Source organism: Enhydra lutris, unplaced genomic scaffold (genome assembly GCF_002288905.1).
Source record: "Enhydra lutris kenyoni isolate GAN:26980312 unplaced genomic scaffold, ASM228890v2 scaffoldscaffold75, whole genome shotgun sequence".
In the NCBI taxonomy this organism is placed as follows: Eukaryota; Metazoa; Chordata; class Mammalia; order Carnivora; family Mustelidae; genus Enhydra; species Enhydra lutris.
This window is the reverse complement of record NW_019154159.1, coordinates 6,198,599-6,218,815: the sequence shown is the minus strand read 5'-3', so window position 1 is coordinate 6,218,815 and position 20,217 is coordinate 6,198,599. Positions and strand designations below refer to the sequence as shown.

Genomic DNA, 20,217 nt, shown 5'->3' with positions numbered 1-20,217 from the left:
CCGTCCCACAGCTTGCCCCCTCCTCAGAGCCCAGCCCCGCGAACTTCCACCTCTGCCCTCCCATCCCAGGTATCCAGGCTCACACTCGGAGCTCGGAACTCCGGCCGCCTTCCTGGTGCGCAGAGGACACCCCCACTCACCTGCGGGATGAAGCCGCAGCACGTCACCCTGTGGAAGCCAAACTTGGTCACGTGCCGGGGCTCGGCTCCCTCAGCCCTGCGGCCTGTCGGCAGAAAGAGCTGCTGTCCTTCTCTTCGATGCCAGAGCGCAGCAGACACCCGGACGGGCGCAGTCCCCGACCGACCCCTGCCCGCACCCCGGCCCAAAGTGCTGGCCAGGAGCGCGTCCAGAGCTAGTCCGACGGCCCACCTGCGGGTGCCCCCAGCCTTCTCCCCTGCACAGCGGCACCGCAGGCGAAGGGTGCCGCTCAGCCCCGGGAAAACTCAGAGCGCCGGCCCCCCGCGGGCACACCAGGATGGGGGCAAGGGCGCACAGAAGCGCACGAACGTACCCACTGTGCTCTCCTCCTTCGACTTCTCCCCAAGCTTCTGGTTGTGAAGGTGCAGGTCCGCCAGCTGCTCCCCCAGTCTGGCCGCCTGACTGAGGAAAGAGGCGAGGTCACGGCTTCACGCAGGGAATTCCGAGCCAGTGGGGCCTGAAACACTCCTCTCCGCCCCACTCCCTCTGCCCCTCCTCCCTCCCCCCAGACTCCTGCACCTGCTCAAGCCCCTCATCTTCAGATGCTCCATCACGAAGGCAGCCCCACCTCCAGGCAGGTCAATCACCTTGATGGGCCGAGGCACCCGCACCAGGCCTGTGCTCTGGAGGGCTTCCAGGCTTGCCATCTCACCCTCGAACATCTGCCGGGCCTGCGTCCCAAAGAGGCACCGTGAGTCCAGCAGGGGCCTCTGCCGCCCTGGACAGGAGCCGCCGCGCAGGATCCCAAGCACCCGGGACCTTCAGCTACGGAAAACTAGCTGGAGAGCAAGACATCAGCTCCTCAGAAAGTGGGGTGCAAAGTGGCCCCTTTCCTATAGGAAGGGGCTGCAGGATGAGGCTGTGCCTGGGGCCTGGGGTGGGCAGGACGCTGATGCCCCCGCCCTGAGTGCTTCCTCTGAGAGGAGGGAAGCCCAGGGCAGAGGAGGTGCTGGAGGTGCTGGGTATACGGTGGGGTGCGGGGAGCCCATGGAAGTGTCGAGTGTGCTTGGGGGTACAGTGGGGTCCTGCAGGATGCTGCTGGGGCCACAGGTACCATGGGGTGCAATGAAGGTGGTGAGATACCTCAGGTGGCTGTGGGAGTCCTGGGGGTATGCTGGGGTGCTGTGGAGGTTCTGGGTGGTGCCATGGGGGGGGCTGTGGGAGGGCCGGGTGTGCCAGGGAGTACAGTGGGGTGCCTCAGAGTGTGGGTTAGTGGAGGGTCTGGAGCTGGACCTGGTCCCCTTCCAGGTTACCTGCCCACCTCACAGCCTCAGGCAATCCCAGCAGGGCAGGAGCACCACAGGGGGGCCTGAGGCCGCATCTCTGAGTGACTGGGACACACACTGGGGGCAAGGGAAGGCAGGGCAGGAAGGTCAGCAGGGCCTGGCTCGGGTCCAGGGCCTGTCCCCAGAGATAAGCAGGCAGCAGGGCCTGGGGGGTGGGAAGGAGCCTCACACCCCACCAAGGAAGAAGAGGGAACAGCCTCTGCTGGGACGCAGGAGCCGTCCCATTTCTGAAACATTTCCCACAAATACCCCGATTTTAGAGCAGGCGAACTCTCACCTCATATTCACTATTAGTTGGTTAGAAGTGTGTTTATTAATGTGAACACTTCTGGCTAAAGAATTATTTCTCATGAGGCCAAAGTACTATGTCCACACGGGCAGAGAATCCCACCCTTTACTTCAGAGTACTCAAGGGGAAACTGAGGAGAGGCGTCCTCCACACCGCCAGCCCACACCTGGGATTCTGAAGGAAGGGGTGGCTGGTGTCAGGGAACATCCCACAGTCCCCAGCGATCCCAGCGGCGCTCCCAGGGCAAGCGAACCCCCAAACATACAGGAGCAGAGAACACCTGGGCTCCAGACCGCCTGTGTCCTGAGTGCCTCCCCTGCCATCTGCTCACCTACTGTGTGCCAGCACCCAGGCTTTCAAGGGCAGATGGTGGATCCCGGCCTGGGGGAGCACTCAGTGAGGAGGGTTCTACAGCCTGCCTGGACCCTGAACCCAAAGTGCTTCCCAGGAGGGGGGCTTATTTGGAGAGCTTTCGGTTCTGAAAGGAAGTTCCCTGACGGTTCCCTGGACCAGGCCCAACCCCTCATCCACAGGTGGGCAGTGCTGCAGGGGGACAGGGAGGAGCCTCTCTGCAAGTCCTTCAGCCCGTAGCCAGCACCCCCAACTCCTGCTCAGGCCCTGGCTCATGGGGCACGGGGGACCTTGTGGAGTCACCCTCAGCACCCGGGGTGCGCTTGCCCAGGCTAACCTCCTCCGTTCGGAAAGTGTATTTAACAGCAAACGCTAAGCAGGCATTACCCAGCTCCAAACACGAGCACAGGCCAGGACTCGGGGGGACTGGGTCGGGCCCTCGTGCTCCCTCACCGAACCTGGCCTCCAGGTGCCTCTCCCGCCTGGTGAGCCGGACCCACGCGCTGTGGAAGGGGGAGCCGGGAGCCGGCCCGGGGAGAAGCAGACGCAGCCCCGGACTCCAGGACGCCAAGCCTCGCGTCCCCCACGCTCGGTGGGCAGAGAAATGACAGCGAACGCGGGTTATGAACCCGCTGACGAAGCCCCGCGTCCTTAGAAAATGCTGGAGCCCCGCGGCCCCGCAGGTGCCCGCTCCCGGCAGGACCGCGCCCCGCGCCCCGCGCCCCGCGCCCGCCCTCCCCTCTCCAGCCTCCGGCTCAGGCCGCGGGGGTGTCGTGGCCGCACCTGCGTCCGGCGGTTGACCTTGACGAACACCGGGCCCGCGTCCGTGTCGTAGGCGCGCCCCTCGCTGATGCAGCCGGCGCCGGGGCTCCCGAAGGCCCGCAGGCTCGCGGTGCGCAGCTCGGCGCGCAGCAGCTGCTCCATCGCGGCTGCGGGCAGGGTGCGGGGAGGGGCCGGATGGCGCAGACGCGGGCCGGGGCGGAGCCGCCGCTGCAGAGGCCGCTGTCCGCGGGGGCGGCCACGGAGCTGCGCCGCCTGCGGGCTCCGCGCCGTCCTCCGCAGCGTCTGGTCCCCGTGCTCCCCGCCCGCTCGCGCCGTGGGGGAACCGAGCCGGCCGGAGGCCGAGGGCCGGCGGGGCCTTTCCGTGGAGACTGGAGTGGGGGCGGCGCCCTCCGCCTGTGTCCGCGCCGGGCGCCCTACAACCCTCCGTGGGGCCCACCCACGGGGCGCCCTGCCAGCACCTCCCGCCAGAGGCTGCACGAACCATTGCTGGACGTCGGCCCAGCCCCAGCGGGACGCAGGGCACAGTTCAGGGTAGGGTCCGCTGTCCCTGGGACACGGGTCACAGGCCCAGCTAGGTCTCGCACTGTCGGGACATGGCTGGGGGTCCTGACCACATCCCCTGGCCCAGACTCTGTCCAGTGAACCCGTCGCCGGTGCTGGGCTTGTTCATCCGGGCACTTGGTGGCCATCACAGATCGAGGGTGCTCCGGGGGCTCTGATACCAAGTGGCCCACCCTACCAAGTATGGAACCCCTGGTAAGAGACCTGCTGCCCTCAAAAGGAGCCTCAAAACACACATGCCCCAGGCGCCTGGGGGACTCAGTTGGTGAAGCCTCTGCCTGCAGCTCAGGTAAGGGTCCCAGAGTCTTGAGATTGGGGCTCCCTGCCTTGCTCCCTGCTCAGCGGGGAGCCTGCTCCCTCCTCTCCCTCTGCCTGCCACTCCCCCTGCTTGTGCTCTCTCGCTCTCTCTCTCTGTGAAGTAAATAAATAAAATCTTTAAAAATATATACATGCCCATGTGCATGCACACACATGCACAAGGTCATTGCAGAACCGCAGGTGGGATGGGAGAGATTATGAGTCCATCTGTAGAAAAGGCATCTACCTCTGCATGTCTTCCTCCTCCTACACTTTTTCTCCCAGCCTGGTGAAGCCCACCTTCTTATTGCATCTTGAGGAAGGGTTCCTAATGGAGAGATGTGAGCTCTTGCACTTCTGCAAATGTCTTTATTCTCGATTGACATTTTGGCTGGGTATAGAATTCCAGGTTGGAAATGAGGTCCTGTTCCTTCATTAACAAGAAGGTCCTGCTCCATTACTTTCCGGCTCATTTGGTATTGAGAAGTTTGAGGCCACTTTGATTCTTCTCTTTGTGTGGAAACTGTTCTCTCTCTGGAGGCTTTTAGGGTCCTCCCTGTGTCCCCAGGATCTGACAGTTTCCCCAAGAGGTGGCTGGGGTAAGTTTCCTGCCATCCCCAAGGCAGTTCAGGTGAGCTGTTTCAGGACAGAAACTTGGTCCTTCTACCTTCTGAGGTTGTCTTCAGTTCTTTATGGTTTCCTCCCTGTCTTCTCTGTTCTCTTTTTCAGAATTACAAATATTGGCTCTAAAGTGGGTCCCAAAGCTGCCAGAGTTAGGCACCCATGAGCCTGCAGGCACCATGGGGGAGATGCTGGTCTTCACTGAGGCTTGGGCATGGTTTTGCCCAAGCAGGGTCTGAATGTGGCAGGTGGCAGCCAGACAGGGGCACAGCATCTTACTGGTGCTGACGCCCAGGCACTTGGGGTCCCTTCCCAGACCTCCCAGCTCCTATCTGAGCAGCCACATCCTCCATGTGAAGACACATGCCAAAGAGAGCACTGTAACTTTGCAAATTGGCCCCACTCTCCTCTCAAAGGTACATGTGAGTTTTGGTCACCAGCTGGTTAGAAGTTCAGTTGGGAGATGTGATCAGGGACATCCAAGCGACCCCATGAACTGAGTCCCCTTTCTGAGGCAGGGGGACTGAGATAATGATGGGGTCATGCACATGCACTGGACTCCCCTGCCTATTCAGAACCCTTACCGTGACACAGTCCAGTGACACCAAGAAGGAAAACAGCCCATGGCCGGGTAGGGCTTTTGCAAAGCTGCTCAGAAAAAGGACCCCAGGAAGGCAGCAGGGTGGTGGGGGGGTTGGAGTCCTAAGGCCCTGGCTACAGCCTGAGCCAGCAGAGACACTGCCCAGGTGTCCCTTCTAGTCCATCGCTCTGGCCTCCACCAGGAATTGTGCTGGGGCCATGGCCCTCAGGCAGATGATTGCTCTGAGAAAGGGAGGGGAATTCTGCCACCTCTTCAGAACTCAGAGGCCTTCATCTCTGTGCTGTTTCTGCACATATTCCAGTGTGAGCAATTCTTCTGCCCGAGAGGGAACCCACGCAGCAGACAGGCTATCTGATGCAAGATGGCCTTGGAAGCACATTCCACTGGAAGGACGAGGAAGTGTCCCCCGCAAGTGGGGAGCCAGGAGCAGCACCCACAGGCCGGCACTGGGACAGCGTGTGGGTGTCATTATTAGCCCCCTTTATGAAAGAGGGATCCAAAGCTCGAGTGGCTAACCTAAGAGCCTCCTGTGCTGGTCCTGTGCCCTACCATTACTGTGGTAATGATAAACGGAACTCATGATCCCATACAGGGCAAAAACTGGGAGGGCACCACCGGCGGAGGCCCCTAGACACAGAACACGCAGCCAAAGACCACATCGAGGGCACAGAACTGACGTCCTGTTTCAGGCAGAGACATCAAAGTTTCAGGGCCATTCTCATCAAAAGGACACTCAGAAGCTTTGGGGTGGGGTGGGGGGGGCGCCTGGGTGGCTCAGTGGGTTAAAGCCTCTGCCTTTGGCTCAGGTCATGATCTCAGGGTCCTGGGTTCAAGCCCTGCATCGGGCTCTCTGCTCCGCGGGGAGCCTGCTTCCCCACCCTCCCGCCTGCCTCTCTGCCTACTTGTGATCTCTGTCAAGTAAATAAATAAAATCTTAAAAAAAAAACTATTAAAAAAGAAAAGCAGCAGCAGCTTTGAGGTGGGAAGGTCAAGTTCGGTTATCTGAGGACTTCCTTCTGTGGAAATGGTGGTACTCTGGCAGGGGCAGACCATGATGTGTTTGGATACATTCCCATTTCAGTAAGAAGTACAATGGCCCCAGAGACACGCCTCACCCCTGCCTCTGGCAGCCCTTGGGGTGCTCACAGCTGCCCTGAAGGGCTCGAATGTCTTGCTGCCAAGGGGTCAAGGAGCTGAATCCGAAGTTCATCCTGTGTCTAGCCAAATCTCCCTGATATTCCAGAGGCCAGCAGGCTGCCCTGGCAAGGACAGGAGGCAGGCCGCTGCCGGGACCCCATCCCACAGCTGCCCTTGGAAGTGCGGCCCTCGGTCAGAACCTCATCCCCTCTGCCCCCAAGTCAGCCCAGACCCCCAGGGAACAATGCAGTCTCTGTGCTGGGATGACATGTGCTGAGAGGGGCTCTCACGGAACACAGCAACCCACCAGCAGCTTGGGATAGGTTCCGGGCTTCAGGGTCTGCAGCTTATACAATTTTGACTTTTTTTTTTTTTAAGATTTTATTTATTTATTTGACAGACAGAGATCACAAGCAGGCAGAGAGGCAGGCAGAGAGAGAGAGAGAGAGGGGGGAGGAAGCAGACTCCTCGATAAGCAGAGAGCCCGATGCGGGGCTCGATCCCAGGACCCTGAGGTCATGACCTGAGCCGAAGGTAGTGGCTTAACCCACTGAGCCATGCAGGCGCCCACAACTTTTTTAAGATTTTATTTATTTATTTGACTGAGAGGGAACACAAGCAGGGGGAGGGGCAGAGGGAGAAGCAGGCTCCCCACTGAGCAGGAAGCCTGATGTGGGACTCAATCTCAGGACCCTGGGATCATGACCTGAGCCAAAGGCCCACACTTCACCACCTGAGCACCCCAGGTGCCCCATAACAACTCTTTATATAAAAATATATACACGTATAAAAAATTATGGGTGCAAAATTAGGTATAAAAGTTGGTATTTTATTTTTTTAAACTTTTAAGATTTCATTTATTTATTTGAGAGAGGGCCTGAGAGCATGCACATGACGGGAGGAGAGGCAGGCAGGAGGAGAAGCAAACCCCCTGCTGAGCAGGGAGCCCGATGCAGGACTGGACCCTAGGACTATGACCGCAGCCGAAGTCGCTTAACCAACTGAGACACCGAGGCACCCCCAAAAGTTGGTATTTTAGAATGAGCTATCGTACAAGCAGCCGAGTTTAAAAAGCTGGCAAGTCCTGCACCACCCCCAAAGCCAGGAGACAGGGGTGCACGGCTGTGATACCACCTCCTGCCTGGGGCCTGGCCACACCCTCACTGATGGCACAGCTCCCAGGAGGGGCCTCTGGGGACCTCTCTCTACAGCCCACTGGTGACCAGGCCTCCCCGAGCGGCCCACGCACCTCATCTGGTCAGACAGGAGAAGCAGTCCTCAGGCTACAGTGTCCGTATGGGGGAAACTCCGCGCTATTCTCTTACTGAACAGTCGAGAAAGAAACTGCTCTTAAGAAACAAGGGTTCTGGGGCGCCTGGGTGGCTCAGTGGGTTAAGCCGCTGCCTTCGGCTCAGGTCATGATCTCAGGGTCCTGGGATCGAGTCCCGCATCGGGCTCTCTGCTTGGCAGGGAGCCTGCTTCCCTCTCTCTCTCTCTGCCTGCCTCTCTGTCTACTTGTGATCTCTCTCTGTCAAATAAATAAATAAAAATCTTTAAAAAAAAAAAAAAGAAGAAGAAACAAGGGTTCTGTTTGTCACAAGGCATTACAAAGGTCTCTTGGCAAACACCTAAGATAAACATTGAGTTACAATGCAAATGAAGGAAATACACAATCCCGTGCATGACTGACATCAATGAAAGTTTATTCAAATGTTTATGCAAAAGGCTTTCTTAGCATCAGTGCCACTCAGAACAGTCCGCGTGAAGCGGGAGCCGCGGGGTTAGAGCTTTTACACAAAGGAGCAGCTCACGAGCTTTACAAGGGCAGGCGAGATGGGGTGCTGACAGGAGGGACTCAGTGGCTCCTAAACTTACCCAAGACCCGCAGTTTGGTTACTCCCAGAACCAACTTCCAGACTGCTCGGCCTGTGGCAGGGCACAGAGCGCCGGAAAGGAAGGGAGTGTGCTCAGTGAACCCGGCAGCGAGAAGCCGAGGGCGGTGCTGGTTTCAGGTCTACCCCCATGTCTAACCTGCCGGGAGGCATCTTCCCCACGTCAGAGTCGCTCCGGAGAGGAGACGGAGGGGCTGCCAGGGAACACGCGCTCAGCAGCAGCTGGCCGTTGCGGCTCAGCCTCCAGGCAACAGCGTTTCCACGGGGCCCGCACGATGGGGCCCACACCCACCCCAGCGTGGTTTTACCCAGCCGTGGAGCAAAAGGTTCGTGTGAAGACTCGGGGAAGCAGCCCTGCCAGACAGGACTAGGGGCAGCAGCAGGCGCTGGCGACAGGCGTCTGGCTGGGACCTGGCGCCCGTCCACAGCAGGGACGCTCACTGGGTGAGATTCCTCATGATGTTCAGCGAAGACCCTCTATACCCCGACCCGAAATGATTCCAGTGGTTCAAGTAGTGGAAGAGCTGGTAGAGCTGCTGGCGGGCCTCAAACCCCGGGGCCTTGGGGACTGCGCGGTGGTAGGCAGAGTAGAAGGAGTGGCTGAAACCCCCAAACATGCCAGCTATTGCCAGCTCGTACTCCGAGTGGCCGTAGAAAGAGGCCGGGTCAAAGATGATGGGCCCAGAGGAGTCCTCGGCTACGTTTCCTCCCCAGAGGTCTCCATGCAACAGGGCTGGGACGATGTCCAGGTCGCGAAACAGGTCGGGGATCTTTAGCTGCAGGAAGGAAACCTGTTCTCAGCCAAGTAACCAGCACACGTGGGAGGGACACAGACGCTTTCCTGTGTGGCCCAACTGCCCCAGCAGAGTGTGGCGCACGGATGCGCAGGGACACACACGGCTCGGACGGGGTGGAGGGACACCGACAGCCACCCCTCTGGCCGGCCAGCCCATCTCCTGTCCGGGCCTGGACCCCCGGTGGCCACTTCTGCCTCGGGGCCTCCCCAGTCGGGCCCTGGCTGGACTCACCTGCAGAGCAGACCAGAGCTCCCGGGCCTCTCTGTCCCCAGACCCCTGCTCCACCATGTCCATCTGGGGCTGAATGCGCTGCCGGGCGTAGAAGGTGACCCAGTCCTCCTGCCAGTCGTTCACCTGCGTGGACAGAGGAGAGTGGCAGAGCCCAAGGAAGAAGCCCGAAGCAGCAGGGCACAGCTCTAAGGGCCGTGGAAGGCATGGTGGCTGACCAGGCAGACCGTGTCTCGTGGACAGAAGGGGACCTCACACCCTGTTGCAGAAGCAGGGGACCCTCCCATGAGGAGCAACACAGGCCACTCTGAGGAGCTCTAGGGCACATTCTGTCCACCCGCACTCATGCAGGAGCACACCCAGAGCCGGCCTGCCCCGGCCACAAGGACCCCTCTGGGGCCCCCACTCAGGCAGCCAGCACTGCCCTCCCCAGAGCGAAGACATGAGGGGCCGCATGAGGCCCAGTTCAAGGGCACCGTCGAGGGCAGCCACCACCACCTGACAAGACAGAACCCCTCCCCCAGGCGTGTGCGCGCAGGCCTAGGTGTCTGTACACACACTGGGCGAGCCACAGGCCAGCGAGGAGGGGGCAGAGCCAGAGGAACGGCCCCAGAGTTCCACGGAGCAGGTGGGACAAGGGAACACCAGCCTTCAGGCACTTGCCACCTGGAGCAGATTCCTGGACAGCCCCTCCCCACATTCCAAACCTGAACAGTATCTCCCGTGCCCCGGTGCCTACCAGGAATCCCTGAAAGTTTCCTCTTCCTAGAAGCCACCTGCACTGTCTGGGGGCACAACTCCCGCCCTCCCCGTTGAACATCTGCTGGGCACTGGGTTGAGCGCCGCAGCCCAAATTCCCAGGGAGCCAACCACAGGGTCATAAAACTGAAAGGTGCAGCCCACTTACATCATGCTATCTTTGAGAATCTAGGAGGAAGAAAACTGCCCCAAAGTCTAATGTTTCCACACCTCGAGACCCAGCACCCTGACTTGTTGGTCCTGTTTATCTGAGCTTACCTAGCGGGTGAGGCAGGTAAACCTCCTATCAACCTCTTCAAAATCAGCCAAGAGAAAAAGAGAGCGAAGGCTTTTACTAAATTTCATAAAGGGGGAGGTGAGTTCCTTCCCTGGGCGGGCGACCTGACCTGATGGGAACGCAGAAGGCCAAGTGCTGGTGTCGCTCACCTGGGGGAGGTATCCACAGCATGTCACCACGTCAAACCCAAACTGGTCCATGAAGGGCTGTACCACCTGCCCGGCTCCTTTCCCTTGTAAGCAGAAGAAAGACAAGAGAGACGACTGGCTCCCACACTCCCTCTGGCTGCTTTTGGAGCTCAGCACAGCGTTGAGGCCTGTCTTGCTGAGCCTTTCCCCTCGTGTCCTCATCCAGAGACAAATGAGGGCTCCCGTCGCCACAAAACCTCAGGGCCCGGGAACAGCCTGCTCTGCTCGGACTCAGAGATGCAGGACACCCACACGGCCCGGGAGAGACGCCAGAGGCCGCCCAGAGGAGCGACAACGCTGCATCTGAGAAAGGAGGAAAGCAGCTCACCCTGTGACCTATTGGGAAAGGATGGCTCCCGGAGGCCAGCCTTGCCCTGGCCATCTGTGAAGAATAAGCTGATGTGAAACGGCCTCCTTGGTGTCCCCTGCGGCTCCCCCAAACTAGGCAAAAACCCCGAAGGCCTGGACAACGTGGGCCTGGCAGGGGCAGGGTGCCACAGGACCCATCTGACACAGCAGCCTTGGCCGTCCACCCCTGGTGTGTCAGCTGTTCTGCCCGCACAGTGACCCCAGGGCTGCACGCAGATTACCAAACATCAGAAGACGAGAACACTGGAAGCGCTAAGCTCTACGAAGGCTGGACGTGAGGGCCACCGGGCTGTGCCTCACGTGTGGCCGTTCTCAGGAGAGGAGGCACAGCACAGAAAGCCACTGCAGCTCTGACAGGCTTTCCTCTGGGGCAGGAGGGGTAAAGGAACCGTAACAGGACGGGGGAAAACTTCTTCTTCCAAACACGCTACGTCACGGTACAGAATCACGTTCCCTGTGTCCACTGTGTCCCTAGCCTTCGGGGTGACACTCCTCTCCTCAAGCATCAACACAGACCCACCCACATGCCCATGCCGGCCAAGTGTGTTCGAGGGGCCCTCACGCCCACACAGCTGCATACCCACGGTGCTAGCCTCCTTCTGGAGGGTCTCCCCACGCCTCTTGTTGTCTAGGTGTAGGTCTGCGAGCTGGGTTCCGAGCTTGGCAGCATGGCTGTGAAAGGGAGAGCATCAGTCAAGCAAGGGGCACATCATCGTGGGGTCACGGCCTCGTGCACAGTCTCAGGCCATGGAAAGCAAGCCAAGGGGACATAAAGTCAGCTTCAGTGACCGAGAGGGGAATGAAGGGCCCTGGTTGTCTGGTGCTCTTTCCCAGCCTTTCCTGGGCAGCTGGGTCCCTTGTCCACATCTCCTCTTGGGAGATTCCTTTCCCATCTGCACAGCCGAGGGTTAGGGTTCAGGTTAGGTCCACAGCCCGTGATGCGTGGGGTCACAGGTCCCTCAAAGTGATACCTCGATGCGAGCTTTCAGGTATGAAGGGGCTCAGACTCAGAAATGAAACAGAGCCATGGGGCGCCTGGGGGTTTAGTCCATGAAGCCTCTGCCTTCAGCTCAGGTCATGGTCCCAGGGTCCTGGGATCGAGCCCCACACCCGGCTCCCGGCTCGGCGGGGAGGGTAGTCTGCATCTCCCTCTCCCTCTGCCCTCCCCGCTGTGTTCTCTCTTTCTCTCTTGCTGAAATAAGTACATCTTTTTTTTTTTTTAAAGATTATTATTATTTTTATTTATTTGACAGACGGAGATCACAAGTAGGCAGAGAAACAGGCAGAGAGAGAGGAGGAAGCAGGCTCCCCGCTGAGCAGAGAGCCCAAGGCAGGGCTCGATCCCAGGACCCTGGGATCATGACCCGAGCCGAAGGCAGAGGCTGTAACCCACAGAGCCACCCAGGCACCCCAGTACATAAAATCTTTTTTTTTTTTTTAAGATTTTATTTATTTATTTGACAGAGATCACAAGTAGGCGGAGAGGCAGGCAGAGAGAGAGGAGGAAGCAGGCTCCCCGCTGAGCAGAGAGCCCGATGTGGGGCTCGATCCCAGGACCCTGGGATCATGACCTGAGCCGAAGGCAGAGGTTTTAACCCACTGAGCCACCCAGGTGCCCCTCCAGTACATAAAATCTTAAAAAAAAAAAACCTCAAGACTCAAAAAATGCTTAAAAAAAAAAAAAAAGAGAGAGAGAGAGAGACGGTGGCTCAGTGGGTTAATCCTCTGCCTTCGGCTCAGGTCATGGTCTCAGGGTCCTGGGATTGAGCCCCGCACTGGGCTCCCTGCTTAGCAGGAAGCCTGCTTCCCCCTCTCTCTGTGCCTGCCTCTCTGCCTACTTGTGATCTCTGTCTGTCAAATAAATAAATAAAATCTGTATTAAAAAAAAAAAAGAACCAAAGCCAAGTTGGGGGGGGCGGTGCCCAGACAGACCTGCTCAGGTACCGCATGTCCACGTGCTCCATCACCAGCAGGCTGCTGCCTCCCAGGCCGTCCAGGACCTTGATGGGCTTGGGCACTCTCACGGTGTCCGTTCTCAGGATGGCAGTTAAACTTGCCATCTCACCTTCAAACATTCTTTTGGCCTTTCCGAAAAATAATGGAGGAGGGAGAGAGAACGGAGAGCAGGATGACTTCTGGAAAGGGGTTACACGGACACGTTTCCTCAAGCGTCGCAATGTGAAGCAGACGCCACCTGACTGCAGACCCGACAGACACAGATTCTCGGGCTTTCCAGCAGAGCAGGCTGCGCACTGAACCGGCCCAGGAGGAAGTGGGGTCGCACTGTCGTGTTCTGGACCCTCTTCTACACTCTCGCTGAGTCTCTCCAGAGAGGGAAGGGGAAGGCCTCTAAAATTTCACCGAACATCTGGTGCAGAGCTGGACTATGCATGTGGGCCATCATCTGACGGTACCCTGGCCACAGTCCTGTGCCACCTGGCCCTCCACCTGCACATGCTACACACCTGAGGTCACCTCTCACCAGGTTTGAGGGCACCTCTGACCTCACACTGGAAACCATCCCATCTTAACCACCATTTCCAGTCTCCCCCAGACGGCAGCAACTGTCCTTCCCCTCACCTCCTTGCTCACCCTGGCAGGTACCGTTACTGACGGCAAATCCCTGCCTGGAACACGCCTGAGCTAGCAACCTGTGTGAGCCCCATGGGGTCTGGCCCTGCCTGCTCTCTGTGCTCTCCTGGGCTCCCTCCTACACCTCCACGCCCACATGTGCACACACCAGCACACGCATAGACACCCCCGTGCCCCTGGACTATGGTCTTCTTCTAGTTCCCCACAGCTCAAAGAGGCCAAGTGCCTCTGCTCGCAGCCCCACCCCCACCTTTTGACAAGGGAGACCCTTCCTCATCATGCTTCAGATTTCTGCCTTCTCAGAAAAACCTTCCCTCACTTCCCAGACTAAGTAACTACTCCCTTTAGAGTAGCTTTTTTTTTTTTCCCCGTCAAAATGCTACAGAAGTATGAGAAGAAAAAGGCACCAATGGGAGCACATGACTCCAGTTTTCACCAAGGCTGTGCACTGCAGGACTGCCCCCACACACAGACAGGACGCTGTCGCCCGGAGGCCCCTCTGCTCCCCAGCCCCTTGCATCCCCATCACCACGGATGGGTCACGTCTGCTTTGTCCTTCTACATGCAGAGCAAGCAGTCTGGCTGCTTTGTCCCGCTGCCTTTGTTCTGCTGGTGCACTGACAGAGTTTACTCTCACGGCCGGGCACAGCTCCCCAGAACGGGAGGGCCCAGGGCACCGACCAGCAGCCGGGCAGCTTCGTGGCGCTAAGAGGAAGTGTTGCCAGGAACGTTCCTCTCCATACTCTCAGGACTGGGTCTACGACCCCGGCCGAGCTGCTCACATTCCCCACACCTGCCCCCTCCCCCGTAAAGTGGGTTAATACCGGGGACCAAGTTCCCAGGCTCGCGGCCCTGAGCAACTGAGCTGGCCGCTAACACTGGCACAGCCCCTTCTGAACACTCTGTAAACACGTCATCGTCATCCCACTACTGCGGACAGCTAACGGCACTGGCTGCTTTGTACCAAAGCACTGGTCCGGGAAAGCCGAGTAAGGGGAGAATAAGATCGGTAACCATCGGGGGCAGGTGGAGAGGATCTGTGAATGCAGCCAGAGGTGAAGCCTCCCCCACACAAGTGTCTGTGGGTCCCCGAGAGGAGAGGGAGGGAAGTAGGCGGGGGGGGGCCCACAGTGCTCCAAAAAAGCTCTGGAGCTTAAGGGAGGAGCAGGAGGGACCCAACCGCAGGCACCGAGACAGATAAGAATAATCTTGCTTCGAGCAGGTCAGTTTACGGGGTTGTGAGGGAAAAGACAGGCGCAATCACTAGTCTTCTTGCAGCAGGGTGGGAGCTATCTCCACGCCCTACAAGGGAAGGCACAGAAGGAAGTCCTGTTTTCATGCGGCCAGCAGATGCTTGTGCCAGGGCACCACCACTCACAGCAGTGTCCACACAAAGCCAGAAAAGCGCGCGTGCAGAACCACCTGCCAAAGGACCAGAAGGAACTCCGGGGAGAAGGTTCAGCAAGAAGAGTGTGGACTTTGGGGCACCTGGCCACCTCCGTCGGTGGAACAGGTGGCTCTTGACCTCACGCTGGGTGCAGAGATGACTCTGAAGGTGGAAATACACACAGGAAGGGGCCAGATGCCACCTATGTGGGACAACAAAGCCAGAAAGCAGAGAAGCCCCACAGAGAACGTGGGGAGGGGCAGCACGAGGGCTGCTGAGGTGACTCCAAGCACCAATGCGGACACACGCCTGCAAGAAGGCTGTGCGTAGGCTGTGTGGCAGCTCGTCCCCGCAGAGCGGAGCGTGGAGTGGGGTCGGCTCAGAAAGAGCTCACCGGCTCTCGCGGACAGCGGGCGTCACATCTGGGAAGAAAGTGGAAATCACGGCAAGAATGCTCTCCAGGGGCAGAATGAAGGCGCAGCACGGCTGTGACCTGAGGACGGGGTACTGGGGCCAGCCCCTCCCGCCCCATCTGAAACAACCCACTGCCCAGCTGCCCACTGCCTCCTGGAGCCAGCCCGGGCTTTCCCGCTAACAGCACCGGCGTGACCCACGCAAACGGGCACAGAAGTGACAGCCGCACCGGGGGAAGTACGGCTTCAGCACTGAGGCTCCCCTGTCGTCTCGGGGCCCCTGTGAGAAGGTTCGTGTACAGACAGAACTTCCTGGAGTGAGGGGCTACAGTGGGCCAAAGCCGGCGCCCCCTGCCCAGTTCCTCTGTCAAAACCTAAGTCCCAGTGAGACCTGGAGTGAGAGCCCTGGAGGTGACTGGGCTCCCGGGGCCGGAGCCCGCTTGGTGGGGCTGGTGCTCTGACACAGAGACCCCAGGGCGCTCCCTCGCCCCCGACACTGAGAACAGGGAGAAGCCCCCCTCGCAGCGTGGCGGTGGGCTCTCAGCGGACACCCGCTCCCAGAGCGGAGACGCCGGCACTGGCGGGTCCGTGGTCCCGCGGCCCAAACTCCCAGAGGCAGCGGCTCGAGGATTTCCAACAACACAGACATCCCGGTCGCCGCCCGTCCCAGTAAACCCCGGGACAAGACGCTGCCACTGCCGGGCCCGCTCAGACCCGCGGCGGCCACACCCCCGGCCGCCCCAGAACTGCCGTCCCCGCGGCAGCGCGGCGCAGGGGTCCCAAGACGGCCGCCCACGGGGCGCGCTACCCTCCCAGGGGCTTCCAAGGCTCAGCTGCGGGCGCGACCCTGGGAACCGCGGACACCGCCCAACGGCCCGGGGGCAGCAAGCACCACCGCCCCGCGGCCCTGCCGTGCAGACCCCGCCCGGGCCTTGAGCACTCCCGCGCCCACCCCAGAGCCCGAACCCCGACCTCCGACCCCAGACCTGGGCCCGGAGCCCCACCCAGACGCCACTCGCCGACCGCCCCCCACCCGCCCACCCGCCCACCCTGACCCGGCCCGCGGCGGCCCCGACCTCCGCCTTGGAGTTCACTTTCACAAACACGCGTCCTTTGTCCGTGTCGTAACTCTGGCCCTGGCTAATGCACCCGCCCCCCGAGTGACCCGTAGCCTTGACGAAGTCGCAGCCCAGCTCCCGCTTCAGCAGCGCCTCCATATTCCCCCAGGCACGTCCGCGGACTGCTTCCGGCCAGGAAAAGGCCGGCAGCGGAGACGCACGGTGACTGGGTGAGGCTTGAGAGGGGCGGAACCTGGTCACGGGAGCACAAGGGGATTGGGTGGGGCGCTAAGGGGCGGGACCGGGCCGCAAGGACACCCTGGGACAGGGTGAGGCGCTGAGGGGCGGAACCGGGCCGCCAGCCCACCCTGCGATTGGGAGGGGCGCTGGGGGGGGCGGGACCGGGCCGCCAGCCCACCCTGGGATTGGGTGAGGCGCTGAGGGGCGGGCCCGGGCCGCCAGGACACCCTGCGATTGGTTGAGGGGCGGTGGGTTCTGGGACTCACCCCGGAGACAGGGCGGGAGAGCTGCTCCCGGGGGCCGCCGTCCGCATCAGCTGAGGCTTCTCTAGTTCGCTCCTCCCACGTGACGACCTCTGGCACCCGGCTCCGCGGCCCGACGGAGCGCTCCGGGGAAAGCGCGGCGGAGCTCGCGGGTGGGCCCCGTTAGCCCCAAGCGGCCGGCGGCCTGGCGGGCAGAGACGGACGCCGGGAGCAGCAGCGGCCCGCGCCCGGGACAGGAGGCCCGGCGGCCCGCACAGCAAGGAGGGGCTCCCTCTCGGGGGCCGTGCGCGCAGCCGGGGGTCGCCAGCTCCTGCAGACGGGCCGGCCGGCAGCGACGACGGGACGGACGCGGCGCGAACGCCGGGGGCCCGGCATCTCCGTGCGCTGGGCCGCAGCTGCGACGCCCGAGGGTGCTCGTCCGCGGGGCCGGGCCTCGTGGCCGCGGCTGTTGGCCGCTCGCCCGCCCTTCGCTCACCGGCGGGACGCGACGCAGTGACCGCCCAGTCCCGTGTGTCCGCGGTTCACGTCCGCGCGGCGGCCTCCCGCGCCAACCCGGAAGCCCAGAGCGGGAGCCGCGGGCTGCGCGCGTCTCCCATTGGCTGGGCTGTGCCCGTCTCTCATTGGCTGGGCTGTTGCCGGGGCAGCAGGAAACCTTCGGTCCAGGAGCTCGCTTCGTGAAGTGGTACCCTCCTGCGAGGTGCCTCTGTTCCTGTTGGGTCTGTAATCGATAACCAGGGCTGGCCACAGCGCGCCCCCTACCGGCCTCCTGACACCATTTTGGTGAGACTTTCCTTGATTGATTTTCACAGCTGTCTATAAAAGGTTAAGCAGTCTCTGTAAAGAACCAAAGGAGATTTTATAAATTCAAAACAAAAATTAATTAATCTTACATTAAAAATTAAAATGTAGAGCTACTGAGTCGATTTAACAGCTTAATAAGAGAATTAGCAAACTGGAAGAGATCAGAGAAATCATAAAGAGGGGTACTTGGGTGGCTCAGTCGGTTAAGCGCCTACCTTTGGCTCAGGTCATGACCCTGCTGTCCTGAATTCCAGCGCCACACCTGGCTCCCTGGTGAGCAGGGAGCCTGTATTTCCCTCTGTGCTTTGCTCTATCTCAGATAAATTTTTTAAAAATAAAAAAAAATAGATGTCAAGAATGTGGCACAAGGAGACAAACAGGGAAATTACAGGCAAGGTAAGACACACGGAAAATAGTAGACATTTAGCTGGAGTTCCAGAAAAGGGAAAAGGAAGAGGCTATGATTGAACAGAAAATGGATGAGAACTTTCTAGAACTGATGAAATACACCAACCCTCAGATCCACGTTCTCCCCAAATTTTAAGCTAGATACACTAAAATTTCACACATAGCCAAGTAACAGTGAAATTGCAGATCACAAAAGGCACTGGAAATTTCTAATGTAGCCAGCAAGGAAAGTCAGTTTGCTTTGAAAGGATTAACATCTGATTTCCCAACCCCAATACTGAGAGCCAAAAAATAGTGGAATGATTGTCACCAAAAGACTGTGACTGCCTGATGATATGATGCTTTATGTGGAAAACCCAAAAGACTCCACTCCAAAGCAGATCTCATACAGGAATTCAGTAAACTGTCAGGATGTAAAATCAATGCACAGAAATCAGTTGCATTTCTATACACAAACAGCAAGACAGAAGAAAGAGAAATTAAGGGGTGTCTGGGTGGCTCAGTGGGTTGAGCCTCTGCCTTCAGCTCAGGTCATGATCTCAGGGTCCTGGGATCGAGCCCAGCATCGGGCTCTCTGCTCAGCAGGGAGCCTGCTTCCTCCTCTCTCTCTGTCTGCTTCTCTGCCTACTTGTGATTTCTCTCTCTGTATGTCAAATAAATAAAAATCTTTTCAAAAAAAGAAAAAAAGAGAAATTAACCTATAAGATACCTAGGAATAAACCTAACCAAAGACGCAAAGAGTCTGTACTCAGAAAACTATAAAGTACTCATGAAAGAAATTGAGGAAGACACAAAGAAATGGAAAAACATTCCATGCTTATGGGTTGGAAGAACAAATATTTTGAAAATGCCAATGCTACCTAAAGCAATTTACACATTTAATGCAAACTCTATCAAAATCCCATCAACTGGGACGCCTGGTTGGCTCAGTCCGTTAAGCCTGCCTTCAGCTCAGGTCATGATCCCAGGGTCCTGGGATCGAGTCCCGAATCCAGCTCCTTGCTTGATGGGGAGGCTGCTTCTCTCTCTGCCTCTGCCTGCCCCTCTACCTGCTTGTGCTCTCTCTCTCTCTCTCTCTCTCTCTGATAAATAATAAATAAATAAAATCTTTTTTAAAAAATCCCATCAACTTTGTCAAAGAAATGGAAAAAATAATCCTAAAATTTATATGGAACCAGAAAAGACTCCAAATAGCCAGAGGAATGATGAAAAAGAAAGCCAAAGTTGGTGGCATCACAATTCCAGACTTCAAGCTCTATTACAAAGCTGTCATCATCAAGACAGTATGGTACTGACTCAAAAACAGACACACAGATCAATGGAACAGAATAGAGAGCCCAGAAACAGACCCTCAACTCTAGGGTCAACTACTCTTCCACAAAGCAGGAAAGAATGTCCAATGGAAAAAAGACAGTCTCTTCAACAAATGGTGTTGGGAAAATTGGACAGCCACATGCAGAAAAATGAAACTGGACCATTTCCTTACACGACACATGAAAATAGACTCAAAATGGATGAGATAGGAGTCCATCAAAATCCTTGAGGAGAACACAGGCTGCACAGGCAGCAACCTCTTTGACCTCAGCCACAGCAACTTCTTCCTAGGAACATCGCCAAAGGCAAGGGAAGCAAGGGCAAAAATGAACTATTGGGACTTCAAGATCAAAAGCTTTTGCGCAGCAAAGGAAACCATTATCAAAACCAAAAGACGGCTGACAGAATGGGAGAAGATATTTGCAAATGACATATCAGATAAAGGGCTAGTATCCAAAATCTATAAAAAACTTAACAAACTCAATACCCAAAGAACAAATAATCCAATCAAGAAATGGGCAGAGGACATGAACAGACATTTCTGCAAATAAGACACCCAGATGGCCAACAGACACATGAAAAAGTGCTCCACATCACTCAGCATCAGGAAATATAAATCAAAACCACGATGAGGGCGCCTGGGTGTCTCAGTGGGTTAAGCCGCTGCCTTCGGCTCAGGTCATGATCTCAGGGTCCTGGGATCGAGTCCCTAATCGGGCTCTTTGCTCAGCGGGGAGCCTGCTTCCCTCTCTCCCTCTCCGCCTGCCTCTTTGTCTACTTGTGATCTCTCTGTGTCAAATAAATAAATAAAATCTTAAAAAAAAAAAAAACCATGATGAGATCCCACCTCACACCAGTCGGAATGGCTAAAATTAACAAGTCAGGAAACGACAAGTATTGGCGAGGATGCAGAGAAAGGGGAGCCCTCCTGCACTGTTGGTGGGAATGCAAGCTGGTGCAGCCACTCTGGAAAACAGCATGGAGGTTCCTCAAAAAGTTGAAAACAGAGCTACCCTATGACCCAGCAATCGCACTACTGGGTATTTACCCTAAAGATACAAATGGGGGCGCCTGGGTGGCTCAGTGGGTTAAGCCGCTGCCTTCGGC

At 58.0% G+C, this 20,217-nt stretch overlaps 2 protein-coding genes across 4 annotated transcripts in view; both read right to left on the bottom strand.

Moving 5' to 3' along the window:
• Nucleotides 1-3,048, bottom strand: part of LOC111160382 (fructosamine 3 kinase) — a 6,988-nt gene extending 3,940 nt beyond the window's left edge. The window contains exons 1-4 of one of the 2 annotated variants that reach the window (XM_022523466.1): nt 2,908-3,048; nt 718-869; nt 508-600; nt 141-216 (exon numbers count right to left, since the gene is read on the bottom strand). In XM_022523466.1, the coding sequence (XP_022379174.1) occupies nt 141-216; nt 508-600; nt 718-869; nt 2,908-3,048 (462 nt within the window). Of the gene's footprint in view, nt 1-140; nt 224-507; nt 601-717; nt 870-2,907 lie in introns of both variants that reach the window. The other variant, XM_022523465.1, reaches the window with a different exon arrangement.
• Nucleotides 3,049-7,802: 4,754 nt separating this feature from the next.
• Nucleotides 7,803-16,802, bottom strand: LOC111160365 (fructosamine 3 kinase related protein). Of its 2 annotated transcripts, none has more exons than XM_022523431.1 (6): nt 16,591-16,802; nt 12,567-12,718; nt 11,215-11,306; nt 10,227-10,309; nt 9,045-9,167; nt 7,803-8,792 (listed from the first exon to the last, which is right to left on the bottom strand). In XM_022523431.1, the coding sequence occupies exons 2-6, from the start codon at nt 12,707-12,709 to the stop codon at nt 8,454-8,456; spliced, it is 780 nt and encodes a 259-aa protein (XP_022379139.1). In that variant the 5' UTR covers nt 12,710-12,718; nt 16,591-16,802; the 3' UTR covers nt 7,803-8,453. The 2 variants fall into 2 exon arrangements, with proteins under 2 accessions (XP_022379139.1, XP_022379138.1); XM_022523430.1 differs by lacking the exon at nt 16,591-16,802 and adding an exon at nt 16,103-16,454 and having other exon boundaries at nt 8,454-8,792.
• Between the last annotated feature and the right edge of the window lie 3,415 nt (nt 16,803-20,217).

Coding starts and splice junctions, on each gene's coding strand:
- LOC111160365 (XM_022523430.1), bottom strand. CDS start 16,243: ATGGAGGCGCTGCTGAAGCGGGAGCTGGGCTGCGACTTCGTCAAGGCT. Junction 11,307..12,566: donor GACATGCGGTACCTGAGCAG/GTCTGTCTGGGC, acceptor TCCCTTTCACAG/CCATGCTGCCAAGCTCGGAA. Junction 8,793..9,044: donor AGCTCTGGTCTGCTCTGCAG/GTGAGTCCAGCC, acceptor TCCTTCCTGCAG/CTAAAGATCCCCGACCTGTT.